The 25,946-nt window shown below is 45.7% G+C and overlaps 1 protein-coding gene across 2 annotated transcripts in view; it reads right to left on the minus strand.

Moving 5' to 3' along the window:
- Window positions 1-25,004, minus strand: part of PP2D1 (protein phosphatase 2C like domain containing 1) — a 59,443-nt gene extending 34,439 nt beyond the window's left edge. Inside the window, exons 1-3 of one of the 2 annotated variants that reach the window (XM_063922196.1) lie at window positions 24,927-25,001; window positions 8,168-8,327; window positions 3,383-4,365 (exon numbers count right to left, since the gene is read on the minus strand). In XM_063922196.1, the coding sequence (XP_063778266.1) occupies window positions 3,383-4,364 (982 nt within the window). In that variant the 5' untranslated portion in view covers window position 4,365; window positions 8,168-8,327; window positions 24,927-25,001. Of the gene's footprint in view, window positions 1-3,382; window positions 4,366-8,167; window positions 8,328-24,926 lie in introns of both variants that reach the window. The other variant, XM_063922197.1, reaches the window with a different exon arrangement.
- Window positions 25,005-25,946: the final 942 nt, after the last annotated feature.

Consider the following 25,946-nt stretch of genomic DNA (forward strand, 5'->3'; position numbering starts at 1 on the left):
CTGGGGGCTACTTGCCCCCCAGTGGGACTGTGGCAATGGAGGCACATAATGACCCACCGTGGGCCACTTTTTTTATGCTTCTGCATATGCTAGTTCATAAACTAACACCCCCTATGGGACCCTCCAATGCCGGTACAATCGTATGTGGTCCCTGCAGCGAACCCGCTGTGGGCGGTCGATTTATCTGCTCAATTGAAGAAGTTGAACCAGTCCCTGACTACTAAAAAGTCTGACCATCGCTCGCCTAAGTCCAAGGGGTCCTCTAAGCGAGCGCTTGTCTCCTCACAATCCACTGCTGTCACTGACACGTCGTCTGATGAAGACGGCACTTACACTGACCCCACAGGTTCTGACTCGGATATGGCTGATGGGGAGGGTAGTTCACATGTGTATGTTCCTGATCTTTTGGAGGCTATTAAGTTAATTCTACAGATTACGGATGATCCCGAGCCATCCGTCCCTCCTAAGAAACCTGATAGGTGCAAGCGTCAGAAGGTGGTAAAACAAGTTTTACCTCACTCTGATCACCTAGTGGATATACGTCAGGAACCCTGGGAAAACCCGGGTACGAAGTTTGTGCCTCAAAAGAAGATGCTGTCTCGCTATCCCCTCATGCCAGAGCTGTCTAAGAATTGGGAAACGCCTCCTCCAGTAGACTCACATGTGGCTAGGATGGTGGTTTCCTCAGCTCTGCCTGTCACTACCGTCATGTCTCTAAAAGAGCCTACGGATAAACGTGTGGAGGGTTGTTTTAAAGCGATTTACACCCACACGGGTGCTGCACAAAGGCCCACTATTGCAGCAACATGGGCTGCAGAGGCTATTGAAGCATGGGCCTTGGAGTTAGAAGCTGAAATCTCCTCTGACCATGCTATACAATGCTTGTCATATATTGTCACAGCTTCTCGCTATATTAAAGAGGCGGCTTCTGATGCCGGTATCCTAGCAGCCAAGGCCTCTACTATGTCAGTCCTGGCTCGCCGGATATTGTGGCTCAGATCCTGGTCTGTGGATCTGGACTCTAGAAAAACCCTGGAGGTACTCCCTTTCATGGGAGATATTCTGTTTGGGGAGGACTTAAATAAGATAGTGGCTGACTTGGCTACTGCCAAAACTGCCTGTCTGCCATATACCGCTCCTTCTGTGTCAAAGGCTAAAGGTACTTCCTGTCGCCCCTTTCGTCCTTCAGGTAAAGCAAAAGGTCAGGCGTACAACAAGCAGGCCCGCACTTCCAAACCTGGTAAGCCGAAGCCAAAAAGAGCCTGGGCGACCCATCAGCCAGCTTCCACAAGGCCGATAAGCCTGCCGCATGATGGGGCGGGCCTCCCCTGGGAGATCCCAGGGTGGGGGGCCAGCTTCTAGGGTATACCCAGGAATGGTTGAACACCACTTCAGATGCCTGGATATGGGAAGTCGTCACTCGAGGTTACGCCATTGCCTTCAAAAATAGACCCCCTCATCAATTTTGCCAGACAGACGTCCCGTCGGACCAGACAAAGGCAAACACACTGCATTCGGTGGTACAGACCCTCCTGGATACCAGAGTCGTAGTACAGGGGCCTCTTGCGCAGAGGGGCCAGGGGTACTATTCTCCGCTGTTTCTGGTCCCGAAACCGAATGGGTCCTCCCGGCCCATTCTCAACCTCAAGGCATTGAACAGGTTTGTGAAGGTTTCCAAGTTCCGTATGGAAACCCTTCGCTCTATAGTTCTGGCCTTGGAACCTGGGGACTACATAGTCTCCCTGGACATACAGGATGCTTACCTGCATATTCCTATAGCAGTGTCACATCAGCAGTACCTGAGGTTTGCTATTGGCAACCTCCATCACCAGTTTCGGGCGTTACCTTTTGGTTTAACAACGGCTCCGCGAGTCTTCACCAAAGTAATGGCGGTGATGACGGTGGTACTCCGCCGTCAAGGGGTCAGGATACTGCCGTATCTGGACGACTTGTTAATCCTGGCAAATTCTCCAGAACTTCTCCTACGTCATCTGGATATGATCCATCAACTGGAAGAAATCCTCCCTGATCCCTGCTCGGAGCATGGTGCATCAGGGAGCGCTATTGGACACTCACAACCAGAGGTTGCTCTTGTCTCAGGAGAAAGTCCTGAAGCTTCAGGACAGGATTCGTTGCTTCCTTTCTTGTCCGCAAGTGTCGATACATTCGGCAATGCAGGTGCTGGGCCTCATGGTATCAGCATTTGTCATGGTGGAGTATGCTCAATCCCATTCTCGCCCCCCTCCAGAGACTGATTCTAGCCAAGTGGGACAGCCTGCCTCACCAGATCAGGTCTCAAATTATCTCTTTGACTCCGAAGGTCCGTCTGCCCCTGCTCTGGTGGCTCCAGGGCCGACAATTGTGCAGAGGCCGTCCCTTCTGGATATCCAACTGGGTCCTGTTGACGACAGATACCAGTCTAAGAGGTTGGGTGCGGTGCTGGAGCAACACTCCCTTCAGGGTCGGTGGACCAAGGAGGAATCTCTCCTCTCGATCAAGATTCTGGAATTGCGGGCGGTCTTCAATGCATTGAACCTAGCCCAGCTTTTAATTCAGAACCATCCTGTTCAAGTGCAGTCGGACAACGCCACCACAGTGGCTTACATAAATCATCAGGGTGGTACTCGAAGCCGTCTGGCAATGAAGGAAGTCTCACGGATTCTACATTGGGCCGAACGCCATCTACCGGCCATATCGGCAATCTTCATTCCGGGAGTCCTGAATTGGGAAGTGGACTTTCTCAGTCGTCAGGACATGCATGCCGGCGAGTGGAGCCTCCATCCAGAAGTGTTTCAACTCCTCGTGGAAAAGTAGGGTCTTACAGACATAGATCTGATGGCGTCTCGACACAATCGATTGTATTGTACCCAAATATAATGTTTTCATTATGTAAATCATTGGTTAGATAATACTTAAATACGGGCAGTTTTGAGCAACAGTATGCAAGTAAAGCATAATAACTACTTAAATTTCTAAACAGGGGATGTGGTCAGGATCCCAACAGGGGGTTACGCCGTGTATGGGGGGCGTGGATATGGTTAGGCTGCGTGAGGAGTGAGTTAGGGGTAGAGTTTAAATACTAACTGGGATCCATCAGGATTTTGACTGTCAGGATTCCACTGTGAGCATCCTGACCATCTGTATTCTCACTGCCGGGATTTCATACCCAAACCCTAAAGGTAGGTCTATTTTGGTATAACATACTCCTCCCCTGCCAACTTGTGAAACAGATTAGTGTGGATATGGTTTACAAAAATAGACATTTTTTTGTAAAACGTATGCACTTATACAGGAGCAGCAAGGATTCACCAAACAATTCCCTGAAACCTGAAATTTGTAGTAGATGGAATAATATATTGAACTGAATGGAGAACATGCTTACCAATATTGGCGAGGTGTAGTATACCAAGTCTTTTTTTCTCTCCATCGGTTGACTTGAGTATGGCTCCTGTCTTCTGACAGGTTTCTGTCCTTGTATGTCCATCTATTAGACAGGTCACAGCAGAGCACCCACTCCATCTCGTCTTTGAGCTCTCCCTTCGTCCTAGTTTCAACATTCTATCCATGTTCCAGAAGGCTTTAGCATATGCTATATGTACATCTTCAACATCAGCCCCTTTTGCTGTCTTCCTTTTCTCCATGGAGAAAATATTATCTGTTCTCTTATAATGTTCCTGGAAAACTGTATGTAAGGAATTAATAAAGAGCTTTTCCTCTTCAGTTAATTGGTATGATGGATCCACACATGAAATGTGGTCTAGAAATAAAATCGGAAGTTCCAGTGCAGTGGTACACGCTGCTGCTTTGCCATGGTATCCATCAAAAATACCAGCAAAACACGTGTTTTCCCGTTGCCCATAGTTATTAAGGACTGTAAAAGCATCTTCCATGTCACTTTTCCAGATGGCATTTCTATCAGAAGCGATGACTATAGCTTTTACTAGATTATTGTTTATAGCCATGTTATAAACATTACAGCTGCCATCGTGGGGCATGTGCATTCGGCTAGTGTATGGTGATAAAGAAAGCAACTCACTCTTTAATGTTTCATAAGAGTAATCAATTTTCTGGAGTTGTCTTTGTTTATAATCAGAAGAGCTCTCAATCTGAGATACCATTTGCTCTCTTTGAACAGTAAGACCATGAAGATTTGATAGCTTGTCCTCTGGCTTATAGCCCAGTAAAGCATTCGCTTTGTGGTGTTGTTTGTGGTTAAAAAGTGAACAAGGACTAATGCGTTGGTGACATGTAGAACAAATAAGCCATCCATCATTAATATGAGATATTAGGTCATCTTTATCGTCTTCACTCTGTAGATCCACATTTGGTGTCTCCGCTATAGTCGGCAGGAATGACTTCTTCATTCTAAAACAAAATAAAAATATAATTCCAGTGAGGAATTCTAATTGGTGCAAATAATTGAAATGAATATTTTTTGTACATGACCACCCCCAAGTCAAGTACTCTTAGAACACTATCACACCTAATAAAATTGCTGAGCATTTGCACTAATGGTGATAAATGCACAAATCAGCAAAACATTCTCATACATTCTCAGATGAATACATGTTAGTTGCAACTCCACTTGTGGCTGAATGGTCCTAGCAAGCCAGCAAAGGTGTATTTGCACATAGGCTAAGTTTAGTGAGGGCGTGTAGTCATAACTGTGGGCTATCCATCAGATTTCAGATGGATTTCCTGTAAAGGAAAAAGCTGGTATAAGAGCATGCTGATGATGAGGACAGCTACTTGAAAAATTGTATGGATAGGGATGGTGCATTCGCATAGAGGCGTGTGGATCTGCATACAGGTGAATATCCACAATCAACTGCAAAAGAGGTTCCATATGTAACATTTAGGTATTATATATGACAGCGCAGATGTGACGGAGTCTCCACTCTCTAGCCAGTGCCTTAATTTAAGAAAACAAATACCAGACCGTGGCGCTTTGTACCACCCACCCAGATGGGTCATCTTGCCAGGGAAAATGACAGGTGATAAAAGAGAGATAGCTGTTCTCAATATTGGATAACCTGGGAGGTAAAATTTCAGTTTCTACCAGGCCGAGCTGTAGGAGAAGTTGGCTCTATTCAGAAGAAATCCATGGATTGGTAAGATCAGTGTACCCACAACAGTGGGATGACTGATAGCCAGTCTCTACCACGTTGGTAGAAGGTTCAGTGGCCAAAGCACCCAGGATCAGCAAGAATATGAATATCTCTTGGACACCTGCAAAGGACTCATGTATCTATATCCTGCAGAGAAACCTTGCAGGGCACACAAAGAATTGGGGCTCGCACTGTGGGGGTTATTCAGATGTGGTTGGAGTTGCTTGAAAGCAGCAGTGATAGCAATGTATGGTGATACAGCAGGAGGTGTATATTACAGGCAGACGATTACTGCTTCAGTAGTGATCCGAGCTGCATCCTAAGATGCAGCATCAGATTTTTCTCTCACCATTGGACTGCTTGTGGCACCCATGGTGCCGGCAAGCCACCCATCACAGAGGCCAGGAAATCTCCATCCTACAATGGAAATCCTTGGTCTCTTCCCTCCCCCTAGAAGGCAACACACCTGTGTTTTCCCAAACAGAGGCTATCGCCGATCCCTACCCACCCCCTAGATAGCAGCAAACTGTCAATCACTGACAGTCTGCTGCCGCTCTGTGTCGCAGGACCCAATAGCACATGCGCATAAATGGGTCCTGCACATGTGCAAAGTACTGATAATTGGTACTTGGCTGCATGAGATGCAGCAACAACTGGACCTGAAGGAAGTCCTGTTAGTGCTAACGTAGTACACACTGTTGGGTGCCAAAAAAGCGCCATAGGGGAGTTTGTAACATATCTGGCATTTTATAGGTATATCTGTGTATAGTTTTATTACTCTGTTACACTATTCATTTGTGTGTTGAGTAATAAAGATATTGGGGGAGATGTACTAAGTTTTGGAGAGTGATTAAGTGGAGACAGATAAAGTACCAGCCTACCAGCTCCTAGCTGCCATGTTACAGGCTGTGTTTGAAAAATGACAGGAAGTGATTGGTTGGTAGTTTATCTCCACTTTATCACTCTCTAAGCCTAGGTACATCTGCCCCACTGTGTATCTTTTCTATTGCCATTGCCTGTTTCATCTGTGACCATGATGGAGCCGGGGTACATTCACCGAACGGCTCACAAGCAGTTATAATCCCAGTATCATCACAGTGATCATCAAGTAATAACTTCTCAGGTGCTAAATAAGTTGAAATAGGGCATTTTACTTTGATTGCAGCGTTTTTGCTCTGAAGGGGTGTTGCTTAACGCCTGGTCCAATGAATAATCAAGCTCCAAATATATATTTATAGATCTTCTTCATTGACAACTGATCATCAATTCTAATATCACCTATTTCCTCACATCTGGTGTGCTCATTGTGGTGGGTACCCATTTTAAGTTGTTTGCAAGATTCCATGGGCCATGTTTGTTGTCACTGTATAGCTGCTTAGGAACATCCTGCAACCTCTGCCTGCTCAGAAATAGTGCATACATAAATTCCTGTACATCAATAAAGTCTGTACAGATATTCCATCTCCACACCTCTGTAAGATAGCTTATATCTTGTAATATATGTCATGCCAACAAGCTTGCTTTGCAGAAATCATGTTTGTACTCCTTACTGCCACCTTGCTCACAAAACCCCTGCATTTCCCACTTGGGGTTCAGCAGATGACAACCAATGAAAGTGGTTTTCTCACGCTTTAACCAACCAGAGCAAAACTGATCTCTTTGGGTATTACTGACAAGCCAGAAACTGTGTCTTTCACAGTACAGAGCACCTTGTGGAGCAAGTCAGCATAACTGAAATTGAAATGTGTTTTGTTTGTTTTTATTTAAATACCAATGGGTTAAAACATGCAAGCTTACAGAAGAAACCGCCTGGATTGAGGTGGTTTATAAATGGGTAACAGGGGCTGAGTTAGGGAGTGTTTCTTGTGTGCAAGTCTTTTTTTTTTCCTGGTGCAATAAAGGTACCAGAGGGCCCTGGATGGCAGGTAACCTGGCACTTGTAGTTCCCAAGCAGTTCATGACTAGCAGGGCTTGATAGTATTTGCACTGCACCAAGAATAAACAGATTCAATATTTAATTTAACCATTTATTACCCCAGCTCTCACCAGCAGGGATGTTCAGGGGAGCCCCAGTGCTTTCAGCATGGAATTTTTTTGGGTGGGGGAAGGTGGGCACATTTATTTTTGGGTTTATATTCACTCTGCACTTAGCCTGTGTTTACAAGCCCTTTCCTTACTTCCCCATAAATGATACACAAACATATGAAAATGTGTATTTTACATGAAGAAACGGACTTGTGTCCAACTGTACCTGAGCCCCAGAGTGTATACGGTAGGTCACCCAACTCAGTTGACAGTTGGGACATATGGTGAGGAATGTGGGCATGCTAGGGAAATAATGATGGAAAATGTGTTAAACAATTGTTTTTGATGGTATAGTTGTAGTGTAGTAAATGTGATATATGAAGAGATTATTGTATTTATGTCTGTGGGGGACTGGAAAAACATTACAGTTAATGGACGGAAAGTATCGTGCATCAAATATTACATATAATACATCCCACCACTTATTGCATGCATACGCAATATGCATGAATAAAAACGCAAAGCACAGCTCTTCCCATAAGAGCTGTCCTTTGTGTTGTGAGGACTTCTGGGTTTATGACCTGATCAATAAGCTGTCGTTTAGGAGGAGAATAATGTTATTAAATAATGTATTGGTCCGGAACTTACAGAAAGCAGGACTCTGAAGTGAAATTTATGTGTTTGCATTAGGGGTCTATTTACTAAGCCTTGGATGGAGATAAAGTACCAGACAATCAGCTCCTAACTGTCATTTTTCAAAAACAGCCTGTGACATGGCAGTTAGGAGTCAATTGGCTGGTACTTTATCTCCATCCACTTTATCTCCGTCCAAGGTTTAGTAAATAGAACCCTGTCTGTCCTGCCAGTGGCTGTAGGGAAATTGCTATTAGGGCACCGGATCATGACCAAGCACTAACTGGGTAAATAGACATGTCAGTGCTTAACTGAATGTGCTGTCCATGTGTGTCTTTTGCACTTACTAACCATGAAGTAGTGCTCCCATAACTGTGTAATAAAAACAAGAATTGTGTTACCTGAAATTCCTTTTAGCTAACAAACTGTGGAAGCAGTTATATGGGCATATTCTTGCGTGTCCACTTAATTTGAATTCATCAGGAGTTTAGTATTATCACACATTTCCCTTTTCATCATTATTCATCATCTTTTGGGGCTATATTGAATGATGCTCCTTTCCTACATGCACAGAAAAAAATGCATATGCAAAGTTATACACATCTTGTGGGGCACCTGATTCCTATGTGTGCACTTGGCTTGCAACACTTGATTAGCAGGGTAGTGCCAGTGTTCATTATATTAAAATGTAACTTTTATTATATATGTTAAAATATCAGGGACTTTAAATCTTTTAGGACAAAAGCCAATACACCAAAGTAAAAATAAATAATTATAATGGAATTTACAGCAGTGAGATCATGCACTGCATAATTAATTGGGTAAACAAATATATTCCCACTGTGGGTATTTTATCAAATGAACTGGACTTTAATGAACCCAATACATTAGTCTATATGGTTGAATCCTGTTTCGCCTATTGTTGCTCAAACCTTTCTAAAGGTACTATATTATATAATCCTTTAAATATCTGGAATCAAATGTTACTAACAGATGAATTATATGGAGTAAACAGAATTATTTATTGCGTGAATCACCTGCATATAATATCTAGTGCAAAAAAGATTCAATGTTTACCAATCTACACATTCCTTATATGATTGATAGTGACTGTTAAGTATGCTATAGATAATTTAATGTCCAATATTGGATACAGTATTACATTTGCATGATAGAATTACGTACTGAGAAAACACTGTATCCGTTTTTCATGTACATATCATGTCTAAATTGTTGACCATCAACATATAAATTCCAGTATGCTTAATATCACAGTACAAGGCCTGATATAAAGAACCTGCCTGTAATGTTCCTTATTAGTTGGTAATAGCATTCGTAAGTATGCTCTAAGAATTATAACATTATATATAAAGCACTACGGATCCGTGTATGCTCTAACAGGAATAGCAGAAGGGTCACTCTCCTTCCTTCTAACCAGCGAATCACCGGCTGCTCTCTCATCCACTGTCCGCTGATTGATATAGGCAACTTGAGAATTATGATGTTGTGACAGCAGAGGTAGCAGGAAATCCTGATTCACTGGCCTGTTTAATATAACTCTGCATACACTTTTTTGTGGCCATACAATTACTAATCAATCTATGATCTCATGACAAATATCCTGATATGTTTGCTCTGACTGACTATTAGCTGTTTTGAGAAAAAAAACAAGGAGGTTAAAGGGCCTAATTCTGAGTTGATCGCAGCAGCAAATTTGTTAGCGGTTGGGCAAAACCATGTGCACTGCAGGGGGGGGGCAGATATAACATGTGCAGAGAGAGTTAGATTTGGGTGGGGTGTATTCAAACTGAAATCTAAATTGCAGTGTAAAATTAAAGCAGCCAGTATTTACCCTGTACAGAAACGAAATAACCCACCCAAATCTAAGACTCTCTGCAAATGTTATATCTGCCCCCCCTGCAGTGCACATGGTTTTGCCCAATTGCTAACAAACTTACTGCTGCGATCAACTCAGAATTACCCCCAAAGTCTTTATATCTGGCTTTTTGTTCCGTTCCATTTCAATATGACCTAAATATATTGGAATTCTGTACACTGTGTAAAACTAGTGATGAGCGGGTTCGGTTTCTCGGAAACCGAACCCCCCCGAACTTCAGCTTTCTTTACACGGGTCCGAGCAGGCTCGGATCCTCCCGCCTTGCTCGGTTAACCCGAGCGCGCCCGAACGTCATCATCCCGCTGTCGGATTCTCGCGAGGCTCGGATTCTATCGCGAGACTCGGATTCTATATAAGGAGCCGCGCGTCGCCGCCATTTTCACACGTGCATTGAGATTGATAGGGAGAGGACGTGGCTGGCCTCCTCTCCGTTTAGAGTAGACTAGAGAGTAGTAGAGACACTTGATTTACTAATTTTGGGGAGCATATTAGGAGTACTACTTGCTGATAGTGTGACCAGTGACCACCAGTTTAATTAATCCGTTCTCTGCCTGAAAAAAAATGATACACAGTGTGACACAGTCACATACCATATCTGTGCTCAGCCTCAGTGTGCTGCATCATCTATGTAATACTGTATATCTGACTGTGCTGAGTGCTCACTGCTCACACAGCTTAATTGTGGGGGAGACTGGGGAGCAGTTATAGCAGGAGTACATATTTTAACAGTGCACACTTTTGCTGCCAGAGTGCCACTGCCAGTGTGACTGACCAGTGACCACTGACCACCAGTATATTGTGATTGTCTGCCTGAAAAAGTTAAACACTCGTCGTGTGGTGTTTTTATTCTATAAACGCATTCTGCTGACAGTGTCCAGCAGGTCCGTTATTATATAATATATACCTGTCCGGCTGCAGTAGTGATATATATATATTTTTTATATCATTATCATCCAGTCTATATTAGCACTGCAGCAGATGCAGTACGGTAGTCCACGGCTGTAGCTACCTCTGTGTCGGCAGTCGCTCGTCCATCCATAATTGTATACCACCTACCCGTGGTGTTTTTTTTTTCTATCTTCTTGATACTAGTAGCTTACGTTAGGAGTCTGCAGTGCTGAGCTGACAGTGTCCAGCAGGTCCGTCATTATATAATATATACCTGTCCGGCTGCAGTAGTGATATATATATATTTTTTACATCATTATCATCCAGTCTATATTAGCAGCAGACGCAGTACGGTAGTCCACGGCTGTAGCTACCTCTGTGTCGGCAGTCGCTCGTCCATCCATAATTGTATACCACCTACCCGTGGTGTTTGTTTGTTTTTTCTATCTTCTTGATACTAGTAGCTTACTTTAGGAGTCTGCAGTGCTGAGCTGACAGTGTCCAGCAGGTCCGTCATTATATAATATATACCTGTCCGGCTGCAGTAGTGATATATATATATTTTTTATATCATTATCATCCAGTCTATATTAGCAGCAGACGCAGTACGGTAGTCCACGGCTGTAGCTACCTCTGTGTCGGCAGTCGCTCGTCCATCCATAATTGTATACCACCTACCCGTGGTGTTTGTTTGTTTTTTCTATCTTCTTGATACTAGTAGCTTACTTTAGGAGTCTGCAGTGCTGAGCTGACAGTGTCTAGCAGGTCCGTCATTATATAATATATACCTGTCCGGCTGCAGTAGTGATATATATATATTTTATATCTCATTATCATCCAGTCTATATTAGCAGCAGACGCAGTACGGTAGTCCACGGCTGTAGCTACCTCTGTGTCGGCAGTCGCTCGTCCATCCATAATTGTATACCACCTACCCGTGGTGTTTTTTTTTTTCTTCTATCTTCTTGATACTAGTAGCTTACTTTAGGAGTCTGCAGTGCTGAGCTGACAGTGTCCAGCAGGTCCGTCATTATATAATATATACCTGTCCGGCTGCAGTAGTGATATATATATATTTTTTATATCATTATCATCCAGTCTATATTAGCAGCAGACGCAGTACGGTAGTCCACGGCTGTAGCTACCTCTGTGTCGGCAGTCGCTCGTCCATCCATAATTGTATACCACCTACCTGTGGTGTTTTTTTTTTCTATCTTCTTGATACTACTAGTAGCTTACTTTAGGAGTCTGCAGTGCTGAGCTGACAGTGTCCAGCAGGTCCGTCATTATATAATATATACCTGTCCGGCTGCAGTAGTGATATATATATATTTTATATCTCATTATCATCCAGTCTATATTAGCAGCAGACGCAGTACGGTAGTCCACGGCTGTAGCTACCTCTGTGTCGGCAGTCGCTCGTCCATCCATAAGTATACTAGTATCCATCCATCTCCATTGTTTACCTGAGGTGCCTTTTAGTTGTGCCTAATAAAATATGGAGAACAAAAATGTTGAGGTTCCAAAAATAGGGAAAGATCAAGATCGACTTCCACCTCGTGCTGAAGCTGCTGCCACTAGTCATGGCCGAGACGATGAAATGCCAGCAACGTCGTCTGCCAAGGCCGATGCCCAATGTCATAGTACAGAGCATGTAAAATCCAAAACACCAAATATCAGTAAAAAAAGGACTCAAAAATCTAAAATAAAATTGTCAGAGGAGAAGCGTAAACTTGCCAATATGCCATTTACCACACGGAGTGGCAAGGAACGGCTGAGGCCCTGGCCTATGTTCATGGCTAGTGGTTCAGCTTCACATGAGGATGGAAGCACTCAGCCTCTCGCTAGAAAAATGAAAAGACTCAAGCTGGCAAAAGCACAGCAAAGAACTGTGCGTTCTTCGAAATCACAAATCCACAAGGAGAGTCCAATTGTGTCGTTTGCGATGCCTGACCTTCCCAACACTGGACGTGAAGAGCATGCGCCTTCCACCATTTGCACGCCCCCTGCAAGTGCTGGAAGGAGCACCCGCAGTCCAGTTCCTGATAGTCAGATTGAAGATGTCAGTGTTGAAGTACACCAGGATGAGGAGGATATGGGTGTTGCTGGCGCTGGGGAGGAAATTGACCAGGAGGATTCTGATGGTGAGGTGGTTTGTTTAAGTCAGGCACCCGGGGAGACACCTGTTGTCCGTGGGAGGAATAGGGCCATTGACATGCCTGGTGAAAATACCAAAAAAATCAGCTCTTCGGTGTGGAAGTATTTCAACAGAAATGCGGACAACATTTGTCAAGCCGTGTGTTGCCTTTGTCAAGCTGTAATAAGTAGGGGTAAGGACGTTAACCACCTCGGAACATCCTCCCTTATACGTCACCTGCAGCGCATTCATCACAAGTCAGTGACAAGTTCAAAAACTTTGGGCGACAGCGGAAGCAGTCCACTGACCAGTAAATCCCTTCCTCTTGTAACCAAGCTCACGCAAACCACCCCACCAACTCCCTCAGTGTCAATTTCCTCCTTCCCCAGGAATGCCATTAGTCCTGCAGGCCATGTCACTGGCAATTCTGACGAGTCCTCTCCTGCCTGGGATTCCTCCGATGCATCCTTGCGTGTAACGCCTACTGCTGCTGGCGCTGCTGTTGTTGCTGCTGGGAGTCGATGGTCATCCCAGAGGGGAAGTCGTACTCGTAAGACCACCTTTACTACTTCCACCAAGCAATTGACTGTCCAACAGTCCTTTGCGAGGAAGATGAAATATCACAGCAGTCATCCTGCTGCAAAGCGGATAACTGAGGCCTTGGCATCCTGGGCGGTGAGAAACGTGGTTCCGGTATCCATCATTACTGCAGAGGCAACTAGAGACTTGTTGGAGGTACTGTGTCCCCGGTACCAAATACCATCTAGGTTCCATTTCTCTAGGCAGGTGATACCGAAAATGTACACAGACCTCAGAAAAAGACTCACCAGTGTCCTAAAAAATGCAGTTGTACACAATGTCCACTTAACCACGGACATGTGGACAAGTGGAGCAGGGCAGGCTCAGGACTATATGACTGTGACAGCCCACTGGGTAGATGTATGGACTCCCTCCGCAAGAACAGCAGCGGCGGCACCAGTAGCAGCATCTCGCAAACGCCAACTCTTTCTTAGGCAGGCTACGCTTTGTATCACCGCTTTCCAGAATACGCACACAGCTAAAAACCTCTTACGGCAACTGAGGAAGATCATCGCAGAATGGCTTTCCCCAATTGGACTCTCCTGTGGATTTGTGGCATCGGACAACGCCAGCAATATTGTGTGTGCATTAAATATGGGCAAATTCCAGCACGTCCCATGTTTTGCACATACCTTGAATTTGGTGGTGCAGAATTATTTAAAAAACGAGAGGGGCGTGCAAGAGATGCTGTCGGTGGCCAGAAGAATTGCGGGACACTTTTGGCGTACAGGCACCACGTACAGAAGACTGGAGCACCACCAAAAACGCCTGAACCTGCCCTGCCATCATCTGAAGCAAGAAGTGGTAACGAGGTGGAATTCAACCCTCTATATGCTTCAGAGGTTGGAGGAGCAGCAAAAGGCCATTCAAGCCTATACAACTGACCACGATATAGGAGGTGGAATGCACCTGTCTCAAGCGCAGTGGAGAATGATTTCAACGTTGTGCAAGGTTCTGCAACCTTTTGAACTTGCCACATGTGAAGTCAGTTCAGACACTGCCAGCCTGAGTCAGGTCATTCCCCTCATCAGGCTTTTGCAGAAGAAGCTGGAGACATTGAAGGAGGAGCTAACACAGAGCGATTCCGCTAGGCATGTGGGACTTGTGGATGGAGCCCTTAATTCGCTTAACAAGGATTCACGGGTTGTCAATCTGTTGAAATCAGAGCACTACATTTTGGCCACCGTGCTCGATCCTAGATTTAAAACCTACCTTGGATCTCTCTTTCCGGCAGACACAAGTCTGCTGGGGTTCAAAGAACTGCTGGTGAGAAAATTGTCAAGTCAAGCGGAACGCGACCTGTCAACATCTCCTCCTTCACATTCTCCCGCAACTGGGGGTGCGAGGAAAAGGCTCAGAATTCCGAGCCCACCCGCTGGCGGTGATGCAGGGCAGTCTGGAGCGACTGCTGATGCTGACATCTGGTCTGGACTGAAGGACCTGACAACGATTACGGACATGTCATCTACTGTCACTGCATATGATTCTCTCCCCATTGAAAGAATGGTGGAGGATTATATGAGTGACCGCATCCAAGTAGGCACGTCAGACAGTCCGTACTTATACTGGCAGGAAAAAGAGGCAATTTGGAGGCCCTTGCACAAACTGGCTTTATTCTACCTAAGTTGCCCTCCCACAAGTGTGTACTCCGAAAGAGTGTTTAGTGCCGCCGCTTACCTTGTCAGCAATCGGCGTACGAGGTTACATCCAGAATATGTGGAGAAGATGATGTTCATTAAAATTAATTATAATCAATTCCTCCGTGGAGACATTGACCAGCAGCAATTGCCTCCACAAAGTACACAGGGAGCTGAGATGATGGATTCCAGTGGGGACGAATTGGTAATCTGTGAGGAGGGGGATGTACACGGTGATATATCGGAGGATGATGATGAGGTGGACATCTTGCCTCTGTAGAGCCAGTTTGTGCAAGGAGAGATTAATTGCTTCTTTTTTGGTGGGGGTCCAAACCAACCCGTCATTTCAGTCACAGTCGTGTGGCAGACCCTGTCACTGAAATGATGGGTTGGTTAAAGTGTGCATGTCCTGTTTATACAACATAAGGGTGGGTGGGAGGGCCCAAGGACAATTCCATCTTGCACCTCTTTTTTCTTTCATTTTTCTTTGCGTCATGTGCTGTTTGGGGGGTGTTTTTTGGAAGGGCCATCCTGCGTGACACTGCAGTGCCACTCCTAGATGGGCCAGGTGTTTGTGTCGGCCACTAGGGTCGCTTAGCTTACTCACACAGCTACCTCATTGCGCCTCTTTTTTTCTTTGCGTCATGTGCTGTTTGGGGAGTGTTTTTTGGAAGGGCCATCCTGCGTGACACTGCAGTGCCACTCCTAGATGGGCCAGGTGTTTGTGTCGGCCACTAGGGTCGCTTAGCTTACTCACACAGCTACCTCATTGCGCCTCTTTTTTTCTTTGCGTCATGTGCTGTTTGGGGGGTGTTTTTTGGAAGGGCCATCCTGCGTGACACTGCAGTGCCACTTCTAGATGGGCCAGGTGTTTGTGTCGGCCACTAGGGTCGCTTATCTTAGTCACACAGCTACCTCATTGCGCCTCTTTTTTTTCTTCTTTGCGTCATGTGCTGCTGTTTGGGGAGTGTTTTTTGGAAGGGCCATCCTGCGTGACACTGCAGTGCCACTCCTAGATGGACCAGGTGTTTGTGTCGGCCACTAGGGTCGCTTAGCTTACTCACACAGCTACCTCATTGCGCCTCTTTTTTTCTGTGCGTCATGTGCTGTTTGGGGAGTGTTTTTTGGAAGGGCCATCCTGCGTGACACTGCAGTGCCACTCCTAGATGGGCCAGGTGTTTGTGTCGGCCACTAGGGTCGCTTAGCTTACTCACACAGCTACCTCATTGCGCCTCTTTTTTTCTTTGCGTCATGTGCTGTTTGGGGAGTGTTTTTTGGAAGGGCCATCCTGCGTGACACTGCAGTGCCACTCCTAGATGGGCCCGGTGTTTGTGTCGGCCACTAGGGTCGCTTAGCTTACTCACACAGCTACCTCATTGCGCCTCTTTTTTTCTTTGCGTCATGTGCTGTTTGGGGAGTGTTTTTTGGAAGGGCCATCCTGCATGACACTGCAGTGCCACTCCTAGATGGGCCAGGTGTTTGTGTCGGCCAGTTGGGTCGCTTAGCTTAGCCATCCAGTGACCTCGGTGCAAATTTTAGGACTAAAAATAATATTGTGAGGTGTGAGGTGTTCAGAATAGACTGAAAATGAGTGGAAATTATGGTTATTGAGGTTAATAATACTTTGGGATCAAAATGACCCCCAAATTCTATGATTTAAGCAGTTTTTTAGGGTTTTTTGAAAAAAACACCCGAATCCAAAACACACCCGAATCCGACAAAAAAAATTCGGTGAGGTTTTGCCAAAACGCGTTCGAACCCAAAACACGGCCGCGGAACCGAACCCAAAACCAAAACACAAAACCCGAAAAATTTCCGGTGCTCATCACTAACCTCTGGTATAACATGTGCACACACAAAAACCGACACATTTTAATATGTTGATGTTTAACAATTGAGACATGGTATATGCATGAAAAACAGACACACTGTTTTTTTCAGTGCGCAACTGCATCACGCTTATGTTGTAACTCTGTATCCAACGGTGGACAGTAAATTAGTGACAGCATATTTTCTATTTATTTTACAGTCATATAAGGAATGTGCAGATCGGTAAACATTGACTCTGTCTCAGGAGCGGATTGGGATCAAAAACCAGCCCGGGAAATTTATGGAAGCAGCCCTAATAGGGGTGGCGGACTGTTGAGGGGGTGGAGTCTGTCAAGTGGGAGGGATTACTGCTCAGAAGACCAGCAAACATGAATGTATGTAAAATGCGCGCCGAAAAATGTTAGGGGCATGGCTTAGTGGGAAAGGGGCGTGGCCACATAATAGTGGCAATTCACATTACACCACACAGTAGTGCCATTTATGCACAGTGCACCAGGTAGAACCTCCTATACACACTGTGCCAGTTTGAGCACGTTAAACATATTCTGCCAGATAGAGCACATTCTACACTTTGCGCCAGGCAGAGCACATTATGCACATTGCACCAGGTAAAGCATATTATACATTTTGCGCCAGGCAGAGCAAATTATACACACTGCACCAGTGCCGTAACTAGGCATTTTAGCGCTGTGTGCAAGAAATGGCATTGGCGTCCCACCCCCATGCAAGATAGGGGCAGTGTGCGCCATAGGGGCAGTGCGCGGCATAGGCACGCAAAAAATATATAGGGGCGTGGCTTCATGGGGAATGGGCATGGCCACAAAATAATACCAATTCATACTACGGTGCACAGTAGTCTCCATTATTCAAATTACGCTGCACAGTAGCGCCACTTCACGAGGTAGAGCCCCTTTTACACATTACTGCAGACAGTCCCCCTTTTTACACATTACGGCAGATAGCATCCCCTTTTTACACATTACGGCAGACAGCGTCTCCTTTTTTACACATTACGGCAGACAGAATCCCCTTTTTACACATTACGGCAGACAGCATCCCCTTTTTACACATTACGGCTGACAGTGTCCCCTTTTTTACACATTACGGCACAGTCCCCTTTTTACACATTACGGCAGACAGCGTCCCCTTTTTACACATTACGGCAGACAGCGTCCCCTTTTTTACACATTACAGCAGACAGCGCCCCCCTTTTTACACATTACGGCTGACAGTGTCCCCCTTTTTACACATTACAGCAGACAGTCCCCCTTTTTACAGATTACGGCAGATAGCATCCCCTTTTTACACATTACGGCAGACAGCGTCCCCTTTTTTACACATTACGGCAGACAGCGTCCCCTTTTTATACATTACGGCAGACAGCGTCCCCTTTTTTACACATTACGGCAGACAGAGTCCCCTTTTTACACATTACGGCAGACAGCGTCCCTATATATATATATATATATATATATATATATATATATATATAAAACTGCAGCAGAGCAGTGTAATAGGCCTTACACACTGGGCAACAATATTCAAAGATATGAACGATTTCGTTAAGTTTGGTGAGTGCTGCCACTAACAAATAGCCTATAAAATAAATAAATAAATATATATATATATATATATATACACACACACACATATACATACATATACAGTATATACATATATATATATATATATATATATATACACACACATATAAAGTATATATATATATATATATATATATATATATATTAGCACGTCCTGATGTCGATAGGACACAGCCAGGCTGATGTGTCTTTCACTTGCCTGGCTGCTGCTTGGAGGGAAACTGTCTGGGGCCGAACTCGGAGGAAGCCTGGGCTGGAGGCACGGCAGACTCTGGGCTGGGGGCTGGAGGCTGACTCTGGGCTGTATGCAGCCCCGGAGGCGAAGCCGTCAGTGCTGACTGACGGCCCGGCACTACAGAGGCTTATGGGGGAGCTGCTGCGGCTGCACATGCGCAGCAGCTCCTCCAGCGGCCATCTTTAAATTACTTTTAAGTTAATGCTGCTGCGATCGGAGCTAAGTTCCGCTCGAGGCAGCCGGCCAGCATGGGGGGTGACGGCGGCCACTGAGGGACGTCTGGACCAGCCAAACGGAATCTGGTCTGGCGTCCCAATCCGCCGCTGCTCTGTCTTGCTCCAGATATTATATGTAGGTGATTTACGCAATGAAAAATTCTATCTACTCTTTTAAATAAAGAGGAAAAAGTTTCTATATCTGGCTTTGTTCCATCTTATATGTGACCTAAATATACTGGAATTTTGTATGCTGTGCAGTGGTGCAAGTAGAAATATTTTCTTAGTGGTACTGAGTGCCGAAAAATGGTCGTGGTCATGTGTTGTGAGGGGGCGTGACCACATGCTGCTAGTGCGAGTGGCTACATGACACTAGCAGCTTGGCCACACAACAGCCCCCTTTTTTTTATCTGGAGGCAAGGCTAAAAATATATAGTAATGCCTCTAATACAGTGGTCTCCAACCTTAATTGGGGTGTGAGCTTCTTTTGAAAAATAAAACCTCTGAAAGAGCTACCCCCAATGCGCGCGTTCCTGCAAAAGTGGGTGTGGCCTCACAAAAGTGGGTGTGGTCTCACAACTACAAGTATTGCCCACCCGCGTTGTGCCAGATACACAAATAATGCCCCCCAGCAGTACCAGATACAATGCCCCTACCAGTGCCAGATACAATGCCCCCCACAGTGCCAGATACAGTGACCCCACAGTGACAGATACAGTGACCCCCTGCAGTGCCAGATACACTGCCCTCCTGCATTGCCAGATACAGTGCCCCAACAGTGCCAGATACAGTGCCCCCCTGCAGTGCCAGATACAATGCCCCCCCTGCAGTGCCAGATACAATGTCCCCAGAGTGCCAGATTCAGTGCCCACAGTGCCAGATACAGTGCCCCTCTGCAGTGCCAGATTCAGTGCCCACAGTGCTAGATACAATGCTTTCACAGTGCCAGATACAATGCCCCCCTGCAGTGCCAGATACAGTGCCCACAGTGCCAGATACAGTGCCCCCACATTGCCAGATACAATGCCCCCCCTGCAGTGCCAGATACAATGCCCCTCTGCAGTGCCAGATTCAGTGCCCACAGTGCCAGATACAGTGCCCCCACAGTGCCAGATACTGTGCAAGATACAATGCCCCCTGCAGTGCCAGATACAATGCCCCCAGTGCCAGATACAGTGCCCACAGTGCCAGATACAGTGCCCCCACAGTGCCAGATACAATGCCCCCACAGTGCCAGATACAATGCCCCCACAGTGCCAGATACAGTGCCCACAGTGCCAGATACAGTGCCCCTACATTGCCAGATACAATGCCCCCCCTGCAGTGCCAGATACAATGCCCCTCTGCAGTGCCAGATACAATGCCCCCACAGTGCCAGATTCAGTGCCCCCAGTACCAGATACAGTGCCCACAGTGCCAGATACAGTGCCCCCACAGTGCCAGATACAATGCCCCCTGCAGTGCCAGATACAATGCCCCCTGCAGTTCCAGATACAGTGCCCCCAGTGCCAGATACAGTGCCCACAGTGTCAGATACAGTGCCCCCCTGAAGTGCCAGATACAGTGCCCCCTGCAGTGCCAGATTCAGTGTCCACAGTGCCAGATACAGTGCCCCCACAGTGCCAGATACAATGTGCCAGATACAGTGCCCACAGTGCCAGATACAATGCCCCCACAGTGCCAGATTCAGTGCCCACATTGCCAGATACAGTGCCCCCACAGTGCCAGATACAGTGCCCACACAGTGCCAGATACAGTGCCCCCCTGCAGTGCCAGATACAGTGCCCCCTGCAGTGCCAGATACAATGCCCCAATGCCAGATACAGTACCCACAGTGCCAGATACAATGCCCCTACAGTGCCAGATACAATGCTCCCCTGCAGTGCCAGATACAATGCCCCCAGTGCCAGATACAGTGCCCACAGTGTCAGATACAGTGCCCCTGCAGTGCCAGATACAATGCCCCCCTGCAGTTCCAGATACAGTGCCAGATACAATGCCCCCTGCAGTGCCAGATACAGTGCCCCCCTGCAGTGCCAGATACAGTGCCACCACAGTGCCAGATACAGTGCCTCCTGCAGTGCCAGATACAGTGCCCACAGTGTCAGATACAGTGCCCCCCTGAAGTGCCAGATACAGTGCCCCCTGCAGTGCCAGATTCAGTGTTCACAGTGCCAGATACAGTGCCCCCACAGTGCCAGATACAATACCCCCACAGTGCCAGATACAGTGCCCACAGTGCCAGATACAATGCCCCCACAGTGCCAGATTCAGTGCCCACAGTGCCAGATACAGTGCCCCCACAGTGCCAGATACAGTGCCCACACAGTGCCAGATACAGTGCCCCCCTGCAGTGCCAGATACAGTGCCCCATGCAGTGCCAGATACAATGCCCCAATGCCAGATACAGTACCCACAGTGCCAGATACAATGCCCCTACAGTGCCAGAGACAATGCTCCCCTGCAGTGCCAGATACAATGCCCCCAGTGCCAGATACAGTGCCCACAGTGTCAGATACAGTGCCCCTGCAGTGCCAGATACAATGCCCCCCTGCAGTTCCAGATACAATGCCGGCAGTGCCAGATACAGTGCCACCACAGTGCCAGATACAATGCCCCCTGCAGTGCCAGATACAGTGCCCCCCTGCAGTGCCAGATACAGTGCCACCGCAGTGCCAGATACAGTGCCTCCTGCAGTGCCAGATACAGTGCCACCCTGCAGTGCCAGATACAATGCCCCCACAGTGCCAGATACAATGCCCCCACAGTGCCAGATACAGTGCCCCCCACAGTGCCAGATACAGTGCCAGATACAGTTTATCCCCCCCCCCCCCCCATGCTCACCGCTGCTGGCTTCTTCTCTGAGGGACGGAAGGGGAGGAGAGGAGAACGCAGCGCGCGCCTCTCCTGTCTGTGTCATCCGGGGGACGGTGAGGGTGATGGTCTCCGGCGGCGGGCATTTGAAATATGGCGCCGGTATGTGAGCCAATCAAAGCTCGTGGTCCAGCATCCAATCAGGTGCCGCCGCTGCCGGTCCGCAAGCTCTGATTGGCTGACAGCCGGCACCATATTAAAAATGAAGGGAATGCCATGCCAGTGATTGTCCGATCCCGTGCGGTCTGCGAGCTACCGAAATTATTGCGGGGAGCTACCGGTAGCTCACGAGCGACGGGTTTGGCGATCACTGCTTTAGTATAATAAAAATATATGGTGAAACCTCCAGTATAATAGAAATGTATAGTAATGCCCCCAATTTAATAACAATATATAGTAATGCCTCCATTATAACAGGAAAAAACAGCCACTGTCGCACTCCCAGTAACCCTGACAAAGTGGGAGGAGTCGTCATGCTGCCAAGCATAATGGTCTTGTTGCTTTGTGGCACATTATAATTGTGGTAATGGCAAAGTGTGTGGCAGGTGGAACTGCGTACCCGCTGCCAAATTCTTATGGGTACTCCGTACCCGAGCGTACCTGCATACTTGCACCGCTGATGCTATGTAAACATCCTTGGTATGATATGTGCGCAAAAAACTGACACAGTATTTTCCATAGTGCTTTATATAGTATGCTCAAAGTATAATGTTATTATAAGTCTTAGAGCATACTTACCAATGCTGTTACCAACTAATAAGGAACATTACAGGCAGGTTCTTTATATCAGGCCTTGTATTGTGATATTAAGCATACTGGAATTTATATGTTGATGGTCAACAATTTAGACATGATATGTACATAAAAATGGAAACAGTGTTTTCTCAGTACGTAATTATATCATGCAAATGTAATACTGTATCCAATATAGGACATTAAATTATCTATAGCATACTTAACAGTCACTATCAATCAGATAAGGAATGTGTAGATTGGTAAACATTGAATCTGTTTTGCACTAGATATTATATGCAGGTGATTCACGCAATAAATAATTCTGTTTACTCCATTTAATTCATCTGTTAGTAACATTTGATTCCAGATATTTAAAGGATTATATGATATAGTACCTTTAGAAAGGTTTGAGCAACAATAGGCGACACAGGATTCAACCATATAGACTAATGTATATTGGTGGTCATTCCGAGTTGTTCGCTCGCAAGCTGCTTTTAACAGCTTTGCACACGCTAAGCCGCCACCTACTGGGAGTGAATCTTAGCTTATCAAATTTGAGAACGAAAGATTAGCAATATTGCGAAAAGTCTTCTCTGTGCAGTTTCTGAGTAGCTCGCGACTTACTCTTCCAGTGCGATCAGTTCAGTGCTTGTCGTTCCTGGATTGACGTCACAAACACACCCAGCGTTCGCCCAGACACTCCTCCGTTTCTCCAGCCACTCCCGCGTTTTTCCCAGAAACGGTAGCGTTTTTTCAAACACTCCCATAAAACGGCCAGTTTCCGCCCAGAAACACCCACTTCCTGTCAATCACACTCCGATCTCCAGAACGAAGAAAAAACCTCGTAATGCCGTGAGTAAAATACCAATCTTCATAGCAAATTTACTTGGCGCAGTCGCAGTGCGAACATTGCGCATGCGCAATTAGCGGAAAATCGCTGCGATGCGAAGAAAATTACTGAGCGAACAACTCGGAATGACCACCTGGGTTCATTAAAGTCCAGTTTATTTGATAAAATACCCACAGTGGGAATATATTTGTTTACCCAATTAATTATGCAGTGCATGATCTCACTGCTGTAAATACCGTTGTTATTATTATTTATTTTTACTTTGGTGTGTGTCTTTTGTCCTTAAAGATTTAAAGTCCTTGATATTTTATAATAAAAGTTACATTTTAATGTAATGAACACTGGCACTACCCTGTTTTTCACAATACAACGAATGAGTTCCCCCAAAAAAGAGTCTTCTTTTCTTTCTTGTGTTAATATATGTTATTTCTGACTCTGGGGAGCACCACCAACCCTTGAATCATTGATCTTTTATCTCCTTAATTACTAAAGGTAGTTCGTTTTCTTTGAATATAACTTATTCTCATGTAAAATTTCTCCCCTTTTATTATAGGGGATTTTTTTTAGAGACAGGAGAAGGTCTAGTGCGGTTTTGTCTCCTAACCGTTCTGTCTTTTAACAATTGCTAAGCATGCACTTAATAATAATAATAATTTTATTTATATAGCGCTCTTTCTCCAATAGGACTCAAGGCACTTAACAGGTACATAGCATAATATAGTACAGAAAATAATGAAGTACGGAACAGCTTTTCACCCAGGGGGGGATAGGGCTAGGTATCACAAGGGGGGGGGGGGGGGTTAGGGTTAGGCACTAAGGTGGGAGGTTAGGGTTAGGCAGAAGGGAGGGGTAGAGGGAGGGGATAGCATAATTACCTCTTCCCTGTCAGGATTTAAAAGATCAGGAATCCAGTGTCGGTATTGTGACTGCCGGCTAAACATACTGAACCCTTCACAATACAGTATGGGGGTCATTCCAAGTTGATCGCACGTAGAAACTTTTTGCTGCCCCTGCGATCAACTAGCCACCTATAGGGGAGTGTTTTTTTGCATAGCAAGGCTGTGATTGTTTGTGCAGCCCTGCTATGCAAAAAAGTTTTGTGTAAACCAAGACCAGGGTAAGACTTACTTACCCTGTGCGATGAATCCAGCGTTGCAGGTTCCGGAAATTGACGTCAGACAACCGCCCTGCAAACGCCTCGACATGCCTGCGTTCGGATCTTCACGCCTAGAAACCGGTGAGTTGACGCCCCAGAACGCCTTCATCCTGTCAATCTTCTTGTGACCGCCGCTGCGACTGCTTTCTTCGCAAGCGGCGTCGCTGGCCGGCGACGACCATCGCCGGGCAACAATGTGCCTGCACAATGCGGGCGCAGTGCATGCGCAGTTCCGACCCGATCGCATGGCTGCGACGAAGCGCAGTGTGCAATCGGGTTGGAATGACCCCCTATGTCCATTTCCAATCATCTCTCATTTATTTATGGTAGAGATGTTTCTCTAACAAGACAGATTCTGAACATTGTAACAACTTCCTACTGTACGAATTTTCTCTTTTCCACTATTCAATAAAATACATAGAAACCCATTCCACCATGTTATAGCTAGGGGAAGATGACAGATTCATGACAAATAACACAATATTCTTTTAAGTGAAGGAAACTACCAGCAAAGCAAACTTACCTGGTATTAAAACAGCTTCCTCATTGTTTTTGTACATAACTCAGATAATGTTCCTGTCCTGATGCATGCATTTCATGTGTTTACAGGATACTATGGTTACTGTAACCTTAGATACAGTATTCAAACAGCAGTGCGTGCAACCTAGTTATTAAGTCATATATCCAACTAATATGATGTCACTTTTGTGTGCTAGATTATTTCACCTGATAAAACATAATTCAGAAAGCAGAGCTGGGAATTATACTGCTGCACCAGTTTACACCCTTCTTTCCTCATTTACTGACTGCACCTGTTGACTGTTGTCATTTTGGGATATAAAATGTAAAACTGTTTAAGCAACTTTCATCTCTTGTATTGCAGAACAAATGTGTGTATATTTAGATATTTCCATTATATTTGTATATTTCCAACCAAATTCATAATTTTAGTCAACAACTACCCCCCCCCCCCCCACACCCCCCCACCCAACTCGCAGAATTATGGGGGCTGTCTGCCATTGACAAGTGGGATTTTTCTCCATGTTGACAGTAATAGAAGCACAAACAGAACTGTTAGTTTTTAACGCAGATGAAGCAGCTTTGGGGCCGATTCAGCATTGATCGCTGAAGTGCGGAAATCGCTATTTCACTAGCATGCGCAAGGCCTTACACTGCCCCCCGTATGCTAGTGAAAGGAGTTGTAGTATTGCTAATTTTCACAATACTACATCTCATGCTGAATCGGGCCCTTTGTCTTATCATGATCTATGTTAGAAAGAAACACAATGTTATTGGTATTTTAAATCTCCTTTGTTGTCAATTAGACAAGAAAACCCACTACAGCTCATCTAATTCAGTGGTTATTTTTTAAATAAAGGATATTTCTAATGTGATTAATATAACAATAGCTTGAAATCCTGACTCTATAAGTTTTACCTTAAGGTGCATACACACCAGGGACGTGCAGTCAGGGGAGGCAGGGGAGGCAGTGCCTCCCCTGTCATTAATGATTAAGATAATACAAAGAAGATGCATTTGACAC

Source organism: Pseudophryne corroboree, chromosome 5 (genome assembly GCF_028390025.1).
Source record: "Pseudophryne corroboree isolate aPseCor3 chromosome 5, aPseCor3.hap2, whole genome shotgun sequence".
NCBI lineage: Eukaryota > Metazoa > Chordata > Amphibia > Anura > Myobatrachidae > Pseudophryne > Pseudophryne corroboree.